At 43.7% G+C, this 21,750-nt stretch overlaps 1 protein-coding gene across 2 annotated transcripts in view; it reads left to right on the forward strand.

Moving 5' to 3' along the window:
- The window catches only part of LOC137892373 (protein ELFN1-like), a 37,941-nt gene extending 16,800 nt beyond the window's left edge, over positions 1-21,141 (forward strand). Inside the window, exons 2-6 of one of the 2 annotated variants that reach the window (XM_068737441.1) lie at positions 5,965-6,035; positions 9,614-10,342; positions 10,438-10,591; positions 12,224-12,390; positions 13,625-21,141. In XM_068737441.1, coding sequence (XP_068593542.1) covers positions 10,053-10,342; positions 10,438-10,591; positions 12,224-12,390; positions 13,625-15,716 — 2,703 coding nt within the window. In that variant the 5' untranslated portion in view covers positions 5,965-6,035; positions 9,614-10,052 and the 3' untranslated portion in view covers positions 15,717-21,141. The remainder of the gene's footprint in view (positions 1-5,964; positions 6,036-9,613; positions 10,343-10,437; positions 10,592-12,223; positions 12,391-13,624) is intronic. The other variant, XM_068737440.1, reaches the window with a different exon arrangement.
- Positions 21,142-21,750: the final 609 nt, after the last annotated feature.

The following is a 21,750-nucleotide window of genomic DNA, read 5'->3' on the forward strand; positions in this document are numbered from 1 at the left end:
CACGCTCACGTGCACTAGCAATTTATTGACCGACTTAAAATAAATGCTGAAAAACTGTATGTAGGATCGGTGAGGTTCGGAGTTCGTTCGTAACCTTGGAAACAGTTGTCAAAACCTCAAGGTCCATTTTCTCCACAACAGCCACAGAATGCACCATGAGGTGAGAGTGTTTTGAAATGGATGTGAAGTATCGTATGTATGTAATCATTCTAACAAACTCAAGATTTGGTCTGAATTAGACCATAAAAAGCAGCGTTAGGATAAAAAAAAAAATTCTAGAACATTTGAAAGGAATCCGTATTTTAAGCTATTTCCACTCCAGCCCTTGCTCTCATTTTCTCGACTCTCTTTCATGCAGCTCTGACTCTTTCCACCACTGCCTCCCATCTTCTCTCTGTCCCCGTTCTCTTCTTCTCCCCCCTTTCTCCTCTCTGAATACTAAACGCATTACGTAACCATACATCGCCTCGCCACAGAGGATCATCCATGGCATCTCACATGTTCACTTCCCTCTGCAGGGGAGTGACGAGTGGAGCACCGCAGGGCCGATGGAGGAGATTCATATCAGCAGCGCCCATTATTCCGGCGTAACCCCCACACTGCGAAGACGGAGACAGGGAGACAGACAGTGAGAAGACTCTGCTTCAGAAAAAAAAAAGAAAAAAAAAAAGACAGAGACAGATGAGACAAAGATGTTATACGGTGATGAGAAAAAATAAGATCTTGTATAAAAAGCATTGTTATTTTCCCCATTTTGTCCCAGTTGCCATAGACTACAACACAGCAGTGAATCCCCCCCCCCCCTCTCTCTCTGCCTCGTAGCAGGCAGTGAAATATTTCTATAATAGAAATGTCCGTCACGCTCCGTGTTTCCATATCTCTTATAGAAATGTCCATCACGCCGAGTCTGGACGTCAGCTCAACCCCCAAAACTCCACCACCCGTCAACACCCCCACCCCACCCCACCCTCTCCCCCCCTTCTTTAAAAACCCCAGAGGCGGAGGAGAAAAGACGTAGGCTTTCATTCCCCAGGGATGTGTGATGTTGCAGCCTTATTTCCGTAAAAGTCAATCACTCTTATAGATGGAGGGGGGGTGGGGGGGTGGGGTTGTAAAACGGAAGAGTGAGGATGGGAGTCAAAACAAATTACATTCTCATGGATGTCTTTGAATCGTGCGGACGACAGACAGAGGTGTAGTTGTGCTTCCCTCGGAGCGAGCTGCTTTTTGGTCGTTCGCTCCCGTCGCCCACTCCACTCTTTCTTTCCTCTTCACTTCTTCTCGCTCTGTGATCTGACCTAATCCACTTTCATCGATCGCACAAATCACACGTGTCATTTATGCCCCGTAAAGTGTGTCTGTGTTTGCATGTGTGAGTGCATATACACCAGGGGGGGGGGGCAAGTAGTTGTGTACTGCCCAGAACAGTTTGTTTAATGTGGTTTGATGTGAATTCCCAAGACGCAGGGAAAAGATTTATTCTTCACAAGCTTGTCCACGGCTTGACATCTTTGCGTCCTGGGGAATCAATAAGCTTCATAGTTTTAAAAGACTGCAAAGGGAACTTTTTTATTTTTTTTTGTTGGTTAATTAAATCTATATTTTACCTCCTGAGATCCAAAAGCTGCAAGGGAGACCTCACCAACAAGTATAGATGACGTTTTAAATAAATAAACCAGAGAGGAGAAGGTTCTGTGGACAGACGGACAGAAAGACTGAGAGACAGACACCTCGCATCCACAAAAAAAACACACAAAAAAACCCAACTTATTCAGAGCAAAGACAACTCCCATGGATTCATCTCGAACAGCTCAAACGAAGGCTTTGAACTTCGGCAGAGAAATTAGTTTCAAGCTTTTAAGCAGACAAATTTACACGTTGAACTCAAAGCATCACAGAGGCTGTCGAGCACATCTCTGTCAGAGCTTGAGGCAACAAAGGGAAGCGCTGTACACTACTAACGTCCATATTTCTGTGTTACATAAATATCTAAATTATTTGGGAGCAATCCTAAAATAGCCTTATATGTCAACATACAGCATTAGGAGAAGCTGCAGATGACAGGGCTTGCAGAGCAGCCGGAGAGAGTTTCAAAGTAAAATCAAGGACTTTGCAGTTGAAGCAAGGAAAAAATAAAACTAAAGTTGAATTTTCTGCACTTTTTCTTTAAGGAAATATAAACTATAAAACAGCCGTAATTTTCAGTTTTTCAGAAGAGCATTAAAGCGTTTTTGGACGAACAGTATTTGTTGTAACAGTGTCTTAAGCTCAGGCCTCATGGCGTTGTTTGACTGACATTTAAGGGCCGGAGACGCGCTATCAATGTCTGTTGCGCCCTGACAACTGGAGCGTATCATAGCTTTTAACACATGACTTTAATACAAGACAGTTCCCCTGTTTTAACAACCACACTGTTAGAGATTTAGGACGCCTGCAGCCTGTAAGCAAAGTCCACACTAAATGACACGTTGAAACTAGCTATTTTGATACTGAAGCTATTTGATGAACCACAGAGATTTAAGATGTATCTTAGCTACTCTGGAGTAAAGTCCACACTAGCCACCATGACGTTGCAGAAAATGATGTTTTCCCTTCCTGTGCTCTATGATAGTTATATAATATCTAATAATAGTGTGTGAAGTCTCTCGACCCAATTGTCTTTGAAAACTTTGCCCGGCAATAGCAAAGAGGCTAACAGCTAAAAATAGCTAACGTTACTCACCAAACAACAAAAAGTAGATAACTACCATGGGACAAAGCATTATGATCAGGTGATAACAATACAACTGCAATCTACAGTTAGTGCAAAAATGACAACAGTGAAATCATAAACTACAACATTGGGTCATATAACAGTAAACCAGGACACCAGACTGGGCGGATGAAACTGTAACGTTAACACATAATGATAGCCTACGCTGGCTAACTAATGCTAACGAATGAATACCTTTGTAGTTGAATGAATCTAACCCCATAACCTGTCAAAAGTCAAGCTACCAGCTATAACATAGTGTAATGCTGTGTTGACGTTGGCTTGTGTACTGTTTCAGGTATTTGGTAAAAAAAAAAGAAAAGAATTCACACGTGATGAAATCATCATCCTGCTTACAAAATATAACAAAACGGTGCAATTCGCTGCTCCTCATCCTCAAAGTGATCCCACCTTTCATGCCAAACGCTATGCTATGGAGGATTTCACACCTATGGTCTAGCTGTGAGATTTAAGTTGTGACTTATCCCCGACATTGGAACTATTGCAGCTGTTGCGGCCATTAAGATGCGACAGCGCATACATGCCAACCTAAGTTAGAAATAACGTTCTATACCCAGTGCCGTCCCTTTACAACAATAATAATTTAAAAGACCCATCGTGCTTTTAAGTCTGTATATCGCACACAAATTTGAAGAATTGAAGAAATTTGAAGAAATACATAACAAGAGCATGTCTTGTTGTGTATTTATCTTGGCTAGCACTTACTGCGGATGCGTCACAGTGAACAGCACTCCTTTTCTTGGTAGTTGAAAGTGAGACACCAGCAGAAGGAAATGTTGGGTGTGTGCGTCAACAGCTCAGCTCGGTAGAGCTCCGTGTGAAGAGAGTGAGCCGTAAACAGTGAGGCTGATATCAATCAGATGAAATTGAGCTGGATTAGATTCATTCATCGTTTAGTCTGACTACGGCGTTCGAATGGCAGAATTCATCACTACCAATAAAAACAAAAGCATAGCGTTGATACTTTAAATGGCCTATTGCATTGCAGACTTTAAATAGTATCAACAATGGGGTTTGGGATTATAACTTTATTTATAACACAGTAGTCTGGTGCCACATTTTAACAAGTGTAATCACATCTTTCTCTTTTGGTACTGGGCAGGTTTTTCTTCATCATTAGAGTATTCTCAGACAACTTTTGCTTGAAATACATTATGGATTTACTCTAAAGCCACACACACACACACACACACACACACACACAGGCACAGTACTGTGAGCATCATGGGTCATTTGTCTTGCTGCTTTTCCTTCACCTTCCTCATCTTATTCCTGTTGATGGCTTCCTGTAGCTTTGTTGGGTGCTGCTCTTTTCCCCCAATGGTTTGAAATAGCATATAATGGGAGTACTGGCAGACTGCGTGACGCCCAGCTGCACACCGAGACGGTGAACTGTGTGTTTGTGTGTCTCAGGTTCTCCGTCCATGTATGTGCCCGTATTAATGTCTGCCTGTTATTAAGGTGCTCATATTTCTGCCTCGCTCACGACCTGCCCAGGAGAACGGCCCATCTCCTAAGTGCTGTTCATCATTCACATGGAGGAATTAAGAAGCGGACGGTGGGGTGTTGGGATGACCGTGGCTAAGTGGAGAGCAGGGGGTCGGCGGTTCGATCCCCGGCTCCTGCTCCACTAGTCTCATGTCAATGTGTCCTTGAGCAAGACACTTAACCCCAAAATTGCTCCCGTAGCTGCGTCTACGGTAGATAGACACTGAATTGTAAGTCGCTTTGGATAAAAGCGTCTGCTAAAATGACCATAATGTGATGCATGTAGCTGGTATCCATCTTAATGTGGGGATGAAAATCTATTGAAGTAAAAGGATAATTCTGGTTAGTTCATCACAACAAGCTTATAATAAAAATGTTTACACTACATTCATTTTTTTGGAGATCTGGTAACACAGCAGCAAGAAAACATCCGACCACACAGGCTTTAAACAACCCCCCCCCCGGTTAGCGAATGAGAAATCCAAGGAATACAAATTAACTTCTGATCCAAACAGTTTGTTAAATACATCTATCACAAACATCCTGGTTTAACTTTGATGTACTGTAATTACTGTAGTTGAGCACAGACACGTTTTTTTTTTCCTGTCCAATTAAGGATTATTACTGAATCCAAATGATTTTGATGAAACAACCAGACTAAACTGTTGAGTGGCTTGTTTTGGCTGCTCATGTTTTATGGCCCTGTTGAACTTTTGACCGTCGTAGCAATGTTACAGAGAGATCGATAAGAAGACCACTTTAAAGCTTCAGTAAGAAGACCTTTGCTTCGTGTAGAGACAGTTCAATCCGTACAAAAATCAAGTTCAAAAGACTAGATGAGGCTTTAGGTTTACCTAAAGCTGCGCAATCCTCTAATTTTGCTATTTTAATGCAAGAACATCTTCAAGGAGCAAATCAGCACCAAAGTAAACTCATTGGCAAACACTGAATATGTGTACCAGATTTGATTCATTCTAGTAAGAGCAGTTGAGTTTAAAAGAAACTCCCAAGATCTGCACCAAGATGTAAACGCCTTTTCTTTGGCCCATGGCCTAACCTTCAAGCAGATGCCACTGAAATCTTTTAAGCACCTGTATCAAACAAACAGGACCGAAAATGTAGCGCTCTCTCGGCAGGGAAAATATTGAAACTTTAACCTTCCTCTACCGGACACAACATCTTTATTGTATTTCTTATCCTCAACTCTCCCCCTGACTCATAGTGTGGCTCTTTGTTGCTGTTGTTGTTGGATACTTCTATGACACAGAGAGGTCTGAGAGGAGCATCGAACACTGGAAATACAATAAGATGTTTTTCTGTTGCAGAAGCTTCAAACTTTTAAGGAGGCGGTTCGATTTTCAAAACGTCCTCACACGCTGCCATTCGCTTCTCTCCGACGAGCTGCTGGATCGCCGAGATTATGATCAATGAAGTGTGTGAAGATATGAAGTTTTTAGCTCAAAGGACACAGGACTTTTATCTTAGTCTTGTTTATAGCGAGTTTGTGTGTCTGTGTGTAGAAGTGCTGAATAAAACAAGGTTGTTACTAAGCACACTCCTGTAAAGAGGCTCTGTTGTCCTCAGTAATGTGTGGGGAAGGTGACGCACATTCTCTTTGTGTGTCTCAAAGTCACCAAGCACTGTTCTTCACGCTCTCTGGGTTTTTTCCTCATTGCCTACATATTTTTTTTATTGTTTTACAGAAATCATATACATCTACGCTGTTTATCCCGAAACCACGACGCCATAGCCTTCAACCTTTCAGTAAAGCAAGGTGAGAGTCCACCTCGGTCTCTCTCCATATGACGGTTTGTACGCTATAAATCTTTGAGTGTGACACGACTGGAGAGCGAGACGGTCATGATGCTGAGTGCTGGAATATTGCACACGGTTGTTCTCAGCGGGTCGTGTGTGTGTGTGTGTGTGTGTGTGTGTGTGTGTGTGTGTGTGTGTGTGCGGGGAAGGCGATGAATGATGCAAAATGTAAAAGAGGCCGACAGACTCTTAACAGTTCCTCTGCATGCGTCACGTTAGCTACAACAAGTGTATTTACTACAAAAGGAGGTCAAGTGCAAACCAGTAACTGCTACTGTATCTATTCCTGCACTCCCGCTCCGTCTTCTGGCCCTTCAGCCGACATCACTTTACCTCGTGTACAAAAAAGAGGTCAGGCAGAAATCAGCCGGCTCTGCGTGTTAACTACAATGTTTGGTCCCCCCCTCCCACGCCGCGCCGCATCCTCGCTACACCCCCATGTTCCCCGTTCTCCGACCGTTTGTTTACCCAAGCTTAACCCGTGGTCAGCAGAATGGATGTTTCCTGTGCATATGTGCGTTTGTTTGTTTGTGTGAGTAGCTGGCAGCGGTTCCTACCCTTTCTCTGGTGGCCTAACTGGGTAGTTTGTCTCATGCTACGTGAGAGGAAGTCTCACCATCAATTATAGATTGCGCTGACTGGGTGGAAAAGCCTTCGCTGTTGCGTAAACGCCCACAAACGCTCACATACGCCAGAGTTTTTATATACAGTACAGAGCCTATGAAGTCAGAACTTGCGGGTTCTGCTCTAGAGGGCCACCTGGACACCCGTTTCGTGTTCTCGTTTACATTTGCAACAACACACGTTACAAATGCTCAGCAATATGTTGCGTGATTCACTCCGTTCGTCTCGACAGCGAGGGAACATTCTTTTTAAAAACGTGTGATATTGTTGTTTTTAGCTGCCTTTAAAAGCATCTCCCACAAGCCCAAGACTGATGCGGATTAAATGTCACCAGGTTGACAGACTGAGACCACTTGAGTGACGAGCTATGAGAATAAACAAGGAGGGACCAACAGCAGGGGAGGGCAATGTCACAAGATATGGTTTTCGATGCGATGCAAAGTAATGCAGGGCCAGAATCATCAATGCTAATAGCTTGTATTATTAAAAGTGTCTAATGTATTACTGTGTAGAGGAGAGCCATGTGTCGTGATTTATGAGGGGCGTTTATCATTAAAAGGCTTCTGAATACATCTTCATTAACACCAAATGAATTGCAAAAGCAACAAGCACTTCTTTTTTACTGCTCTTTGTTAATAACCTGATCACATGCACGTTGACACACGGGACGCTTTTTATTGGTTAACAATAAAAATGTTATATTTCTGATGCGTATAGCAGCAGCAGAGGCGCAAAGAATCCATGCACGAAGAAGAGCGTTCATGTGTCTACAATGAGATCTAACATGAGATGGGTTTAGTTATAGGTATCAGTCTGGTTGCTGTTCGCGTCAATACTTAAAACAAGTATCCTTAATTAAAGGTGCTCAATTCTAAATTCAGAGCAGTAATAAAGCAGCAAACAACTATTTGCTCTGTAAAGATATAGTGGACCTTTGTTGTTTGCGTTGCATTGTTTGCACTGTTAGCGCTGCTAGTGGCCGCTAGCTGCTAGTGGCCGCTAGCTGCTAGTGGCACTAGAAGCTAGTGGCGCTAGCTGCTGCTAGTGGCCCGCTCAGCCGTTGTGTTGCCATGTTGAATGCCGCATTCGAGGCTTCGCTCAATCATAGATAAGCTCTGAATTTAGATTTTAGCACCTTAAGTACTCTGTTACTTCAGGTATCAAACTACCCACACCTACTGGATAACTTTGGCAATCCCTTAACCTTTAAAAGCTTGGGTTGGTAATCTTTAAAGAGACTAGCAAAAGTACGTTAGATTTTAAAACGCCCCGAACGTTTCTAAAGCTGGCGAGAAACACGGCTTGTTGTTAATACTCACAGCTGTCAAGCTAGCAGCTTGAGGAAGACTCCGGTGAAGAGCAAAGAGTGCACAGGCAGAGGACTCGCAGAGAGGCAGGCAGCATTTTAATTTGTCAAAAAGTTTGGTTTAGAACTAAACATCTACAAATCTAAATACATTCTCATCAACCTCAGCTGTAAATAACAGCATGCTAACTGTCTAATGTTGCGTACATTAGACAGTGAACATGGTGAACATTATACATGCAAAGCATCAGCACAGAGCCGCTAGCGTGACTGTAGAGGCTTCTTGTTCAGACAGCAGAGATTACAGCTAAGAAGCTGGAAAGATAATAGAAGAGAGCGTTGGTCAACACCATGGATAATGAAGCGTGTTGTAAGGACATACAGTACATCATAATTTTCTTAAAATATGCGTGGTTAATGCCTTTTTTCTTTCTTTTTTTTTTTTTTTTTAAAAGAAAGATCAAAGAGACGCTCTAATGAGAGATGAAAGGGAGTCACAGGAGCTAGTTGAACGGTGGGCAGCCAGGATGTGACATCAGGACTTTTGTTCTCCACAAGGACACCAAAAAGTTCAGAGCGGCTTTGTCCCATTCTCAAAAAGAGCTTTGCTCGCCTTCTCAGATTAGAGGTGAGACGCCTCTCTGCCTCGGCATTCATCTGTAATCAATAAAGGAGGGAACAGCAGTCAAACGATGCTTGAGAGGATGGCCGGACCTTTTGCTCCTCCCCACTCCGTCGTCTTCCCCCTCCGTAATGTCACATCCTGTTTGTTGCTCTTACAGCTGAGAAAGGAAAAAAAGAAGGCTCTCAAAGAGAAGAGGGAGCCACTATTCTAGCAAATTCCCCAGACAGAGAGCCACTCTACACCCCTCTCTCTTCCCAGCCTACTCTTTCTCTCACAGAATCACTGCCTCTTTATCTTCTTACTGCCTTACCCCCCCCCCCCCCACCCCACTCGTCGCTCCATCTCGCCATCTTCTCTCACCACCCTCTTCTTCATCCTCCTCCTTGACTACTCCGCAGCCCTTGTGCAAGCCTTTTTCTCTTCCCCTCCCTCCGTCTCTCCTGTTTCATCAGCTGTTTTTTTTTTTTTTGTTGTTTTTTTTCCCAGGAAGTGTTTTATTTAGAGCAGATTAATTAATTAGATACAGTATCGGAGTAAGGGCCATTCTTAGCCCAGGTCCATCAAGGCCCCGAGGCTAATAGCGTGGCAGAAAGATGTGCGTGCGCACGCACAGCATCAACAAGCGGTGTGTATTTTTAAGATTCGCAGGTGCCTATTGTGTATCTGCACCAATGTGCGCTAATTGGACTTGTCAAGAAAGGTCCTTTGAGCATAGGAAGTGAGTGTGCATGCATAAATGTGTGTGTGTGTGTGTGTGTGTGTGTGTGTGTGTGTGTGTGTGTGTGTGTGTGTTTGAGTGCCAGGCGGTTATATAAGAAGAAATAACTACCCCCTATCTCATCATGCTGGTAACAGGGTTGTGTTTGTTGGTATAAACCACTGTGTTTCATTAGCGAGTCTTTTCTAACACCCTCCTCCCATCTCTCTCTCTCTCTCTCTCTCTCTCTCGTTCTCTCTCTCTCTCCCCCTTTTTCCCCTCCAGGGACGAGTTCTCACACCAAGTGCAGAGCAGCGAGCAATGAGGAAGAAAGAAAAGAGGTGCTTGTCCAATCAGAGATGCAGATGGCCACAGAAGACATGAGCACCAGCCAATCTGGCACCAGGACGACTTCCTCTTGCCAATTTGTACATAACAAATCAAATGCAACCCCATAATTGAACAACTGGTACAGTTTACCTAGACACGCATACTGCCAACGAAGTGATACGTCCCATTCCTGCATTTATCATTTCGACTTTGATAGATCACTAATTCCTAACACGAGTTTTATACAACTCAATGTACAATTACGGGTCAAGCTAAGGAGAAACAGGGACATTTCACCATGCTGTGACTTCTTTAGCAGTATCGACACACAGAGATATCACTGTACAAACAGGCTCCCTTTCAAATGGCGCTAGCCTGCATGAATGAATGTTAGATGGCAAGCATCTCTGCCCGGCTTTCTCCAATGGATATTGTGACGACATCCCAAATGGCCCAGAGGACAAGACAGGGACGGCAGAGACATAACGTGACCGGAGGTTCTTCGTCAGTGGTCCTGTCCACAGCCAGCTCCTTCCTCTGTTGGCTCGCCCTGCTGTCAATAATGCGATTGCCGATGGTAACGGCTGACTGCTGGCTTATCGAAGGCGAGAAAGGCTTTGTGTGGCTGGCTATCTGCAGTATGAACCAGCCGCCTTATGAGGCCATCCCCTCCCACATTAACAGGTGAGGAAACCTAGGATAAAAGAGTTTTGTCGATATTATTTTTGCCTTTTGTCAAAAACAAAAAAATCTAAATCCTTTCACACTTATCTCAACAGCACTATTGTGGATCTGAGGCTGAATGAGAACAAGATACGGTCGGTCCATTATTCTTCACTCAGTCGCTTTGGCAACCTCACCTATCTGAACCTCACCAAGAACGATATCAGCTACGTGGAAGACGGAGCGTTCTCAGCACAATTCAACCTGCAGGTGAGCAGCTCTAGACGCGGGTTAATGGATGCTCTTCTTAATGCACATGCACACAATACAGGAAAGTGCATTCACCATGCACTGGGTTTTGGTTGATGTTAAGATACCGGTATGTTAAGATACTTTACTACTCGGCTCGTTCGCACTTCATCAAACACAGCAGCTTGGTCAGTAACCCTAACCCTTCAATCTACGACGCTCCATGTGGCCGTAGTTGTGGCGGCAGTAAAGGACAAAGTTAGGGGACGTAGTATAAAGACAGGTCAAAACATGCGGGACTTTCACCCAGGAGGCCGTTGTTAATGTCCCGTGTGAAACTGAAAGTTATTTTAAAGTAGTGTATGACGTAACATACTCAACTTACTTCAAGTACGTAGCATAACCTACTTAATTACACAACGAACACACCTACACTTGTTTGAACACAAACCAAGATCTTTTCCGTAACCCAACCGAGTAGTTTTGTTGCCTAAACCTAATTAAGTTAATTAGAAAATGTACATTACGTTTACATTACGGTCATTTAGCAGACGCTTTTATCCAAAGCGACTTACAATTCAGTATCTATCTACACACTGTAGACGCAGCTACGGGAGACATTTTGGGGTTAAGTGTCTTGCTCAAGGACACATTGACATGAGACTAGTGGAGCAGGAGCCGGGGGTTCGAACCGCCGACCCTCTGATTGAAAGGCGGCTCTCCACTTAGCCACGGTCACCCGTAATGTAGCCACGGTCATGTAACGAGGATAAATGTACACATGCAAAACTGACGCCACAGAGGTTCATGGAGCTTCATAGTTTGAAGCGTAGGACCACTGACCAAGCTGCCATATGTCACTACTTGACCTAAATTCAAGGGGAAATCATTTCCACATTTACATCTATTTGAGAGTTATGTTGGATAATGTTATAGTTTACTTAATGTTTAAGACATTAAAGATTTGATCAGCATAATAATGTGATCCATTCTTACAAATGTAACCACCAGACGGTATGTACGGTAGTTTAACCAGCAGCAATATTAAAATGCAGATTTCACATTAATGCATAACTTTCTTTTGGTAAATTGGAAAAAAAAAAAAAAGGTACAATTTTGTTATTGGTACTGAACATTCTTAAGTTCTTCATAATGGCGATACTATCACTTACTCAACACTTCATAATAATTCATGCTAATTATGAATGAAGGACTTATCAAGGGGAGTATTTCCACACTGTGCTACTTCTGCTACTTTTACTTGGGTAAAGGATCTAAATTATTCCAGAATTATACACACAGATGGACACACAGAAAAAACAAGAAAGAAAGCGCTCGCTCATTATGGCTTCCAGAAGCATTCAGGCAAAAGTGTTTTCACCAAAACTGAGCTGAACGCAGCCGTAATGAGCTGGCGTACTTAGACATACACTAACCCAAGCTGCTGGAGATGTGCCAGGAGGTAAAATGTGAACAAAAAAGATCTCAGTAAATTGAGCACAGCACAGCGGCTTAGATCACCATGTGAAACATGAATTGTACCGAACCGTCGTCTGTTTGTTCTGCATGTTTCCAGCTTGTAGTGTGTGTGATGCTTGGCGCTGGCCGACTCTTCAGAGATTAGAATAATCCCACTTGTGTTTGCCTCTCCAGGTTCTCCAGATGGGTTTTAACAAGTTGAGGAACCTTACGGAGGGAATGCTGCGCGGTCTGGGCAAGCTGCAGTATCTCTACCTACAGGCCAACCTCATCGAGACCGTTACACCCAACACCTTCTGGGAATGCCCTAACATAGAGAACATAGACCTCTCCATGAACAGGTATCGACCCGGGTCCATGTATGTGTGTGTGTGTGTGTCTAATGAGAGAGAGAAAACATGCTGTGGTGAAGCTGAGACCATTTGTAGATTAATCAATTTCATAACTTTGAGGAAAAAAAAATACACAGCACCTTTAATAATCTGTTTGATTGTTGATGTCGCTTATCAAGATGTGGTTTAACATCTGTTTCATGACTGTGAATTGAATATATTTGGGTTTTTTTAAACTATTAGTCTGACAAATCAAGCAATTTCCAATGTGATGGCTATTATTGAGACAAAACAATAATAATACATTTGAAATATTGCAGCAGTTTTGTCGTTTAGTGACATAACATAAAAGGGGAATTCAACAGAAAAGCTGGAAAAGGCTCACCGCAATCTGACTTTCCTTATGGGTTCATAATTATGTGTCAGTTGATGTACGATGCTGACTTAAAAACGATTTGAAACATTTTTTAGATAGGGGAATATATTAAGTTTCTTAAATGCAGCCAAAACATCAACAATAAATGTCAGGCTTGGTGTCATCAACCCATAATCAAAGCTCAAGAGCCGCTTTCTAATGTCACCAATTTGCTCTGATGTTTTGCAGATTTGCTGAGGAAAAAAAAAACATTGCAGAAGATGCATAGATACACTTTTTTTTTTTTTCCCTTCTCACTGACAGTATCCTCATTAAACCGTGTTGCAAAGCTGCAATGAGCTATTCTTTCAATAAAAGTTGAGATACTGTTTCTCAGTGGGAATAACTGTCTTGTTCATACTATTAGCACCTTAACTGCTATTGATCTCTTGACTGAAAAGCAACAGCCGAATGGAAGTTTAACTGCTCTTTGGGGCTTGTTCAATTTTGGAAAATGTTTTACTGAAGTACAAGAAGACTAAGTAACATGTGGATTTGAAGCAAGAGCCTGTAGATTTTGATCATTAAAGTCTGTTTACAAGTCTTGAGGAATACTACTGCATATGTGGGAAAATGTTCAGAAAATATAAATCGGATCAGTTGCCTCCAGTGATGTTACTGGAGGAGTATGAAGACTACAAGTTTGAAAATGAGAAAATCTTGGGGTGTGGAGTTAGAAAGAAGTGAGTTTACCAGAACTCTGTACAGGAGCCAGGTTCTGAATATGTGAAAACACTTATTGAAATTGATTGTTCCAGCTATGAGAGAGTATATGAAGGTGAAATTTGTATCTAAAAATCTATGATTTTCCCTTTTGCTCCTTTTCAGGATCCAGGTGCTGGATGGCAGTTTGTTCTCTGGACTCTCTAAGCTGACCACTTGTGAACTTTACACCAACCCCTTCAACTGCTCTTGTGAGCTGCTAGGTTTCCTTCGCTGGCTCTCAGCCTTCCCCAACAGGACCAGCGAGAGGATGGTGTGCGACTCCCCTCAAGGGTTCTTCGGCTACAACCTCCTGAGCCAGAACCCCCGCATGCCGGCCCAACGCAACGCTCTGCACGTGCTCAGTCTCGTCTGCACCGACGACGGCAGCAGCGTGACGACCTACTACACGATTGGCATGGCGGACTCCACCACCCTGCCCCCAGATTTTGCCTCTCCCTGCGGATTGGACGATTGCGCTTCCGGGACTCCTCCCGATGAGGTCATCAACTTAAGCCCCATCTTCTCGGACACCAAGCCGTTAATGATGCTAAAGCAGGTGCTTCATTCGAGCGCCGTGATCACGGTTCAGATTCCTCACCCGTACAGGAAAATGTACATCCTGGTGCTTTACAACAACAGCTTCTTCACAGATATCCAGAATCTGAAAAATCAAAGGGAAGATATTGAGCTCAAGAACTTAAAACCTAACACCGACTACACATACTGTGTGGCTTCTATACGAAACTCCTTGCGCTTCAACCACACCTGTCTGACCATCTCCACCGGCCGCCGGGCCGGAGAAGAGAGGATAGCCAATCAGTCGTCGGCCACCCACTACATTATGACTATTCTGGGCTGTTTGTTTGGCATGTTACTCTTTCTTGGCCTTGTTGTCCACTGCCTGAGGAAGAAAAGGATCATGCAGGAGAAGGAGAGGAAGATGAGCAGGATCCAAAGGACTCTGATAGAGCTCAAGTATGGTGGAGAAGGGGACATAGAGGGAGGGAGCGGAGGATCCGTTTCCCAGAAGCTCGGTGCCGGGGAGAGTCTGTCCAGAATGCCTTACCTTCCTCAGGGCGGTGAGATTGATCCGTACAAGCTGCAGGAGGTGATAGAAACACCGGCGCACAAGCCTGCCAAACTAAACTACATGGAGGTGAGAGGGTCTGGCATCGAAAGGGAGAGAGAACGAGAACGGGAGCGAGAAAGAGAGATGTCGCCACAAGCGAATCCCCAGGGCTCAGTAGCGGAGATCTCGACCATCGCTAAAGAAGTCGATAAAGTTAACCAGATCATCAACAACTGCATAGATGCTCTCAAATCGGAGTCTACCTCCTTCCAACAGGGGATTAAGTCTCCCTCTTCTGCAGGCGGAGGGGCGGTTTCTACTGCAGAGCCGCAGCTGGTGCTTCTCTCTGAGCAAGTAGAGAGAGAGAGAGGAGGCGAGTTCCTCTCCCCGGTGTATAAGGGAGGAAGAGGAGGAAGAGAAGAGAGGGGGAGAAGCTATCACCACTCTCTGCAGCGACACCACAGCATGGAGGCACCTCCGACCTCCAAAAGGCCCAGCACCTCCTCTTCTCCTGGTTCTGCCCGGAGCCCGCGCTCATTCCGCTCGGAGGGAGGCTACCACTCGTCAGAGACCCGTTACATCGAGAGGACCTCAACCGGAGAGCGAGGGGAAAGGGGAGGCGGAGAGGCCATTCGTACGGTCACCCCCGCAGCGGCCATCCTACGAGCCGAAGCACAGAGAATCCGCCAGTACAACGAACACCGTCACTCCTATCCCGGCTCCCAGCAGCACCTCCAGGAGCTGCAGCACCACCCCCAGATCCTGCAGGAGCTCCACCACCACCCGGGTGGCCGTAAGCCCTCCATGCTAGACCCCATCACCCTCAGCAGGCAGGCCAAGCAGCGGGAGCTGGCCTACTCCCAGCTGTCGCCGCACTACCCGCTGTCGCCCCAGTACCACAACCTCAGCTACTGCTCCAGCCCAGACGAGGACGAGGAGGACGAAGGGCTCCTCTGCACCCCGACCCTGGGGCTGTGGGAGAGGTTCAAACTGCACCGCAAGAGGCACCGGCAGGCGTCCATGGAGGACGAGGGATACGTGGCAGCCGGGCACGCCCTGAGGCGAAAGGTTCAGTTTGCCAAGGATGAGGATCTTCACGACATACTGGACTACTGGAAGGGTGTGTCCGCCCAGCAGAAGACCTGATCCCACATCTGGAGACCCCAAACACTTTGAAGATGGAAAATAACAACACAGACTGATACAAAAACGACCTGTAAATACACACAAACACACACACACACACACACACACACACACACACACACACACAACTCGCAGGATCTACGGAATCAAACTGCCCACATACATCTATACACACACACACACACACACGCACACACTTTACACAAACCAAGCCTTTGCTTCTGAGAACATGAAGGAGGACCAAACTAATATATTATATTGAACAACAAAAATCATAGCTTATAGAGAGACTGAGTTACTTTTTTTGTAATGTAATAAACATTATAGCTCAGACTTATGTAGCTATTTGTACTAAGTTTTGAATGAAGAGAAAAAAAAAATAAAATCAACAAATTAAGAGCAGAAACCTTAAATGTTGCCAGGCAACCCATCCTGAACCGCCTGGCTACGCTTTTAATCTGCCTCGAAGACTGACATTCATCACACCTGACCACGGCAGATTAACCTCTCCAATTATCATCGCCGCGGTGGATTGATTAAGATGTTGCCTTGCCGGGGAAAAAGGTTGTTTTTGCATCGCGCCCTGCGATGCTGCTTCGAAGAAGAAGAAAAAAAATAAAATGAAGACAATTTGAAAGATCTACCATGATTTGGGAGATTTAAAACGTCAAAATGACAAATTCTGGATGGGTCGCCAGGCAACAGTAATATTCAACTGTGCTGAGAATGAGTAGGTAGCTCTCACCAGGAAGTGAGTATATTGTGCCAAATCAACCAAGTGGGGTGGGGGGGGGGGGGGGTAGTAGAGCCCTACTGTGTACCAACGTCTCCTCGCCACTGTTTTTATATAGAGAATTTAAAAACCTAGAATGATATGTTATTACTATTAATTATTCTTATTACATTATTGGTCTTCTTATTATTCCTATGCTCCACATCATTAATATTCTATGATTTGAATATGGCATGGCTCTGTCGTGTGACTGTGTTTTGACTGTTTCGAGCCTCTCAGCCGAGAAGCGAACACCAACAGAGACAAACAGAATAATGGACGAGACATTTCAGTTCTTCTTTTCTACCGAGAGGAATGTGCTCTCTGCTGAGCCCAAAAAAAAAAAAAAAAAAAAGAAACAGGCCCGTCGTTCCTCTTGGTGAACCCCCCCCCCCCCCACCCGCTACACCTGCTCCTCATCCTCCTAAAGAGGGACCGCTGTACAGATGAGAGAGAGAGAGAAGTTCTATATTTGCAACAGAGGTGACTGTTTTGTTTGTACAACATGGTTTTGAAATCGTTCAGACTTTTCAGAAACCAGAATCCCAAGTTAGTTACCTACCTGCTCACTTACAAACGGTACGTTTTTGATTTTGAAAATCGAACTAAAAATTCAAATCTTCAAATGAATGTCTTTTAATTCCCACAGGGGGAAACATACCTGCACTGTTCAAAATCAAAAAACGACTCTTAGGAAAAGACCTAAAACTCTCAGCTTCCCGATACACTGTAGCTCCACTGTGTTTTACCAACAAATCGTTTCTTTCTTTTCTCTCCTTCCATTTTTTGGGGTTTTTTTTGGGGATTCATCTGGTTCCACTGTGGTGCCGTTGTGCCAACTTGACAAATCACAAAGAAGTATTTGAAATGATTTTAAATACTACTATTTACAGACCTCTTCTCCTTCACATCGACACACATCAGTTTGCCAGAACGACAGACAATTTGCACAAAACGATCCGACCCCATTGGCTCACCGCTCCCCTTCTATCCTCCAATCATTTCTAAGACCAAAGTACTGTGGTAGTAAATTGACCCCTATAGCTCCTAACCCCCCCCCCCCCCCCCCCGGCTGTTTACCCACCATCACCCTCGCAGTAACAACTCTCGCACACGCACACACATTCAAGTGTACCCACACAACCACACGCAGATGAATGTATTCATTGAGAAGTTAATACTGTTTAGCAGCTGGAATCTCTGTTTTCTGATGTACAAGCTGTCTTCGACCGGTGTCCTCATCTGTCCGGTAGACACCTCTCTCCAAACGGCCACACGCGTCTCAGAACATGGACATGAATAATGGACATTTTGGCTTTCTAAAAAAGCGAAAGATCTGACCACTCAGGGCAGATTCTCATGGACGACTTTCATCACGTCAGTTTTTGCGTCACCAAATTGAACCAAATGTTGTCCGCGAGAAGCCCAAAATTTGCCACTGCAGACGTCTGTTGAAGTTAACAGCGATGGGGTTTTGCCTTATCAAAGGTTTTTCGGCGGAAAATGTTCCCGATATTAGAAGTGTTGTAGTAAAACGTGATAAGAGACTACATGTATATCTGTGGGATCTAAATACTGGAGGCTGAACAGAGGAGTAAAATGTGATAAAGAATACTGTTGTTTATTCTATACGGAGCTGCGCTACGGCAACTCATTTCAGAGGACTGTAAACCAGGGATGGAGTCGAGAACATTTCAATTCATTGGATTTTTGAATTCAACGCGCTTGAAGTTTTCACAGTATTGACAAACCAATTTATAATTACAAACGCTTATAAGGACTTTTTTGAATTGAAACAGAAATGACTCCAGCCTTGAAGCGACGATGGAAAACTACACCACGGAAAACAACAGAGCTGGCAAAAACAATGGAAAGTGTATTGGTGAATGGAAACACTGTATAAAATTGTTTTTTTTTCTCTGCTATAATGAGTTCAGAATGCTCAAGTCATTAAGCCCAGTTAAAGCCATAATCGTGGGTTAGTGAAATCACCACAGCTGTTTGTAGCACTGCAAAAAAAGCACATTCATTAGTGTGTGTTTTTTGTTTTTCTCCCCCCTCTCCTTATACTGCAGCAGCTATAACATGGTTCCTCTGCTGCTGCAGCAAACAATCCAGCTCTGATCCAAAAGGAAACAGATGAGCCGCGGTTGTTTCTGCATTACACGCCCCAGATTGTGGCTTTAACTTAACAACAGCCTTAAAAACATTTGATTTTCTTTTGATCTTTTTAACTGAAGCATTGCTTTGAAAATCGAAGAATTTCCTGGTTTCTTAACTTATACTTTCCTGACTGCAATTTTATAATTGCTTTGATTCTTAAAGCCTCACTTGAGCATTCTTTGAGTAACAGTAATATCAATGTAGCGATGTATTATAGTACTGTTTTTTTTTTTGTTGTTGTTTTTTTCCTGTTTTGTTTATGAACAATAATGGCCTGAATTTTTCCCGTGTCAGAGAGTAGCAGAGCTCGTCTGGAATCAGACAACAACAAGCTGACGGTCGAGGCAACCAGTCGCCAGTGACCCTAATCAGCACTGCTATTCTTTGAAGCGTGAAGAAGATAAACTGTTTTTTGAAACTACAATGCCTAGAAAGTGGAAATAAATAGAGGTCCTACTGACAACGGACAGAAACAACGGAGCATGATGCAAGGAAATCCTCAGCGGATGCTTGTGTTACATTCTTCTAGTGAATGACTCAGGAGCGAGAGAGAGAGAGCGAGAGAGAGAGCGAGAGAGAGAGAGAGAGAGAGAGAGAGAGAGAGAGAGAGAGAGAGAGAACGCTCTGCCATAGGATCTCTCCGAGGCTTTCTTTCTTTTCTTGTCAAAAAATTTAAATGAGCACAATAAAATAGCTTTTCTTTCACCGTCTCCTTTCCTGGAGAAACCGTACGTATGGCAGAAGTTTTAAAACACACTCAGGACTTTTCACATTTCATTTCTATGTCTGATTGGTTGCTTTTGCCTGAGCACACCCTTAACGAGTCGGTTTGCCAAAATCATGAGCATGTATCTGCGGCTATCAAGCAATGGACAGTTTGTGGTGCAGTTTGTTAAGGTTTTGAGATATTAGTCTCTGAACTGTCTGCTTCCACCACAACACAACGGAGAGGAGGAACACAATTGTGGTGCTCATTTTTTTTGTAAAAACATGTTAAAAAAAAAAAAAGTCCATATCACTGTTCCCCCGTTATTGTGAACAATCCACAGACCACACTGTCAAAAGTTGTCCATGAAGTAGTTCCAGTGAAAACTGTTGATGGTCGGTGTCCCTATTATTCTGGATTACCTCCCAAAATAATAGGGACACTGTTTCGGAGAATGAAAAAAACTGCCAAACAATTAGACAATAAGCCCGAGTCATGCCATGGCTGCTGCTGCTCTTTCAGAAGCTTAGCTCTAGTTTAAGGTTCAGGATTTAAACCTGTGCTGTCTGTGTTGAAGTCACGTGATCGCTGCGTCCTCAGAAGAGCTGTAAACTGCAGCTGTGGTTTAGTCTGACCCTGTAGAAAGAAACTAAAGGCCGTTCCCAATATCAGCAGTAACAGCTTAGCAACACAGATAAAATGATGATAATGATAATTCCATTGCCCCGGTGAACGATGTTGAAGTTCTCTGACTCGCATACGTTGGACGGCTCAGATCCCTGGTTCCGCTGAACCTGTGCTCATTTCGACCAAACAATTGGGTCGAGTAGAGCCGTAAAGTCTAGCTGGACCCGTTGTGAACCACAGCTCGTCCGGTCAGAGTGCTAAGTGACCCTGCAGAGTTCAAAAACAATGTTTTCTAACCCTAACCTCAAGTGGCATCTTGGCACACAGAGAGTTTTGGTTTCAGTCGCCCCAGATTGCGACCCGTCTCCCGTATCTGCCTCCAACCAACACAATGAAGATGAATGACATTGCGTTCGAGGTGCTCACAGCATCAAGCCATTTAAACAACACAAAGAGCCTACGGCCACGCTCGCACATCTGTGAGACTGTGGCTTCCGGCTAAACGCTAACATCTCCATGCTGCCATGCTTGTGTACCGCTGAGGCTGATGGGAAAAGTCATTCGGTTTTTTTGCAGGTATTTGGTCATAAACGAAAGCACTGGACAAATTGGAATTTTGACCACGATGATGGGAGCTTGAAGATAAATTAAGGGACCACCAAAGTTCTTACCATTCATCCTGAAGGGAACGTGTGTGAAAAAGTCATGAGGATGCATTGTGAATCTCTATAAATGTCTCTACGTACCAATCATCCAAGTAGATGTTGAGGTATTTTACTAGATAAGTGGAAACGTTAAGTGGTAAAAAATTCAACAGCAATGCGTCTGTTTAGAATTGTCTCCTAGGCAGATTTACCCAAAACTATCTGTCTGACTCTGTATTACTAGAAGCAAATGAGACTAATTTGACAGTGTCCTGCTATCTGATATGTTGTTAACTCTGTGGTTGCACAAAGTCAAACAGAGTTCAATAATGATTGCTTTAACTTATAACTTGTAGTTTGTAGTTTTATACCATCACACAACATGAAAACATCACAATCATTAATATTTCAAATTGGGTAATCCATGACTGACTGGTATCTGTGAACCGTTTTTTTTTGGCTTGTAGTTAAATATAATCCCGTTAAATAAAAAAAATAATATTTTGGCACATCTACACTTTTCATGTCTCAGTCCAAGCGAAATCTGGGGAAACGTAAATATGGGCCAAATGCGCTGCGGGAAAACTTGGATGAAAATGGATACTGACAAACCCGGGGCACCCTCCGTCAAAATACCGCTTCAAGAAAGACTTCAAAAAAGGGAAGAAATGAAGTAATGTCATGTTGTATTGGCACTGTGGATGAAAGGCCTATTCGGAGCGTGTCCTTGGTGAGAGGAATTATTATGCTTGCTTTGCTGGATTTTTATTTGACAGCAGCAAGTGATCCATCCAAGGAGGAGTGCACACGCTCTGAAGTGTGGTGTATTATAGGCCAAGAAAATGTAGCATTTAAAATTACTTAAAAAAATATTTTTGTGTGTGTGAAGAACTACACGCGTGTCGATATAATGCTTGATGATGTAACCTATTTCTCCAGCAATTTCACGATGTGTTGTGCCGAACAAAAGGTTTGACGTGGTTTGAGTTTGAACTGTCAGCAGCTTAAACATCATCATCTGAAATCTAGGCTACCTTTAGTTACAAACAGGGGTTCTTAACTTCCTGTGTTTCCTCCCACACAGCAGTTTTCTACAGTTATACCGTCCAATTTCATTCAGAG

This window comes from Cebidichthys violaceus, unplaced genomic scaffold, assembly GCF_023349555.1.
Source record: "Cebidichthys violaceus isolate CVI_PGR_0920_01 unplaced genomic scaffold, fCebVio1.0.p SCAF_79, whole genome shotgun sequence".
Classification (NCBI taxonomy): Eukaryota; Metazoa; Chordata; class Actinopteri; order Perciformes; family Stichaeidae; genus Cebidichthys; species Cebidichthys violaceus.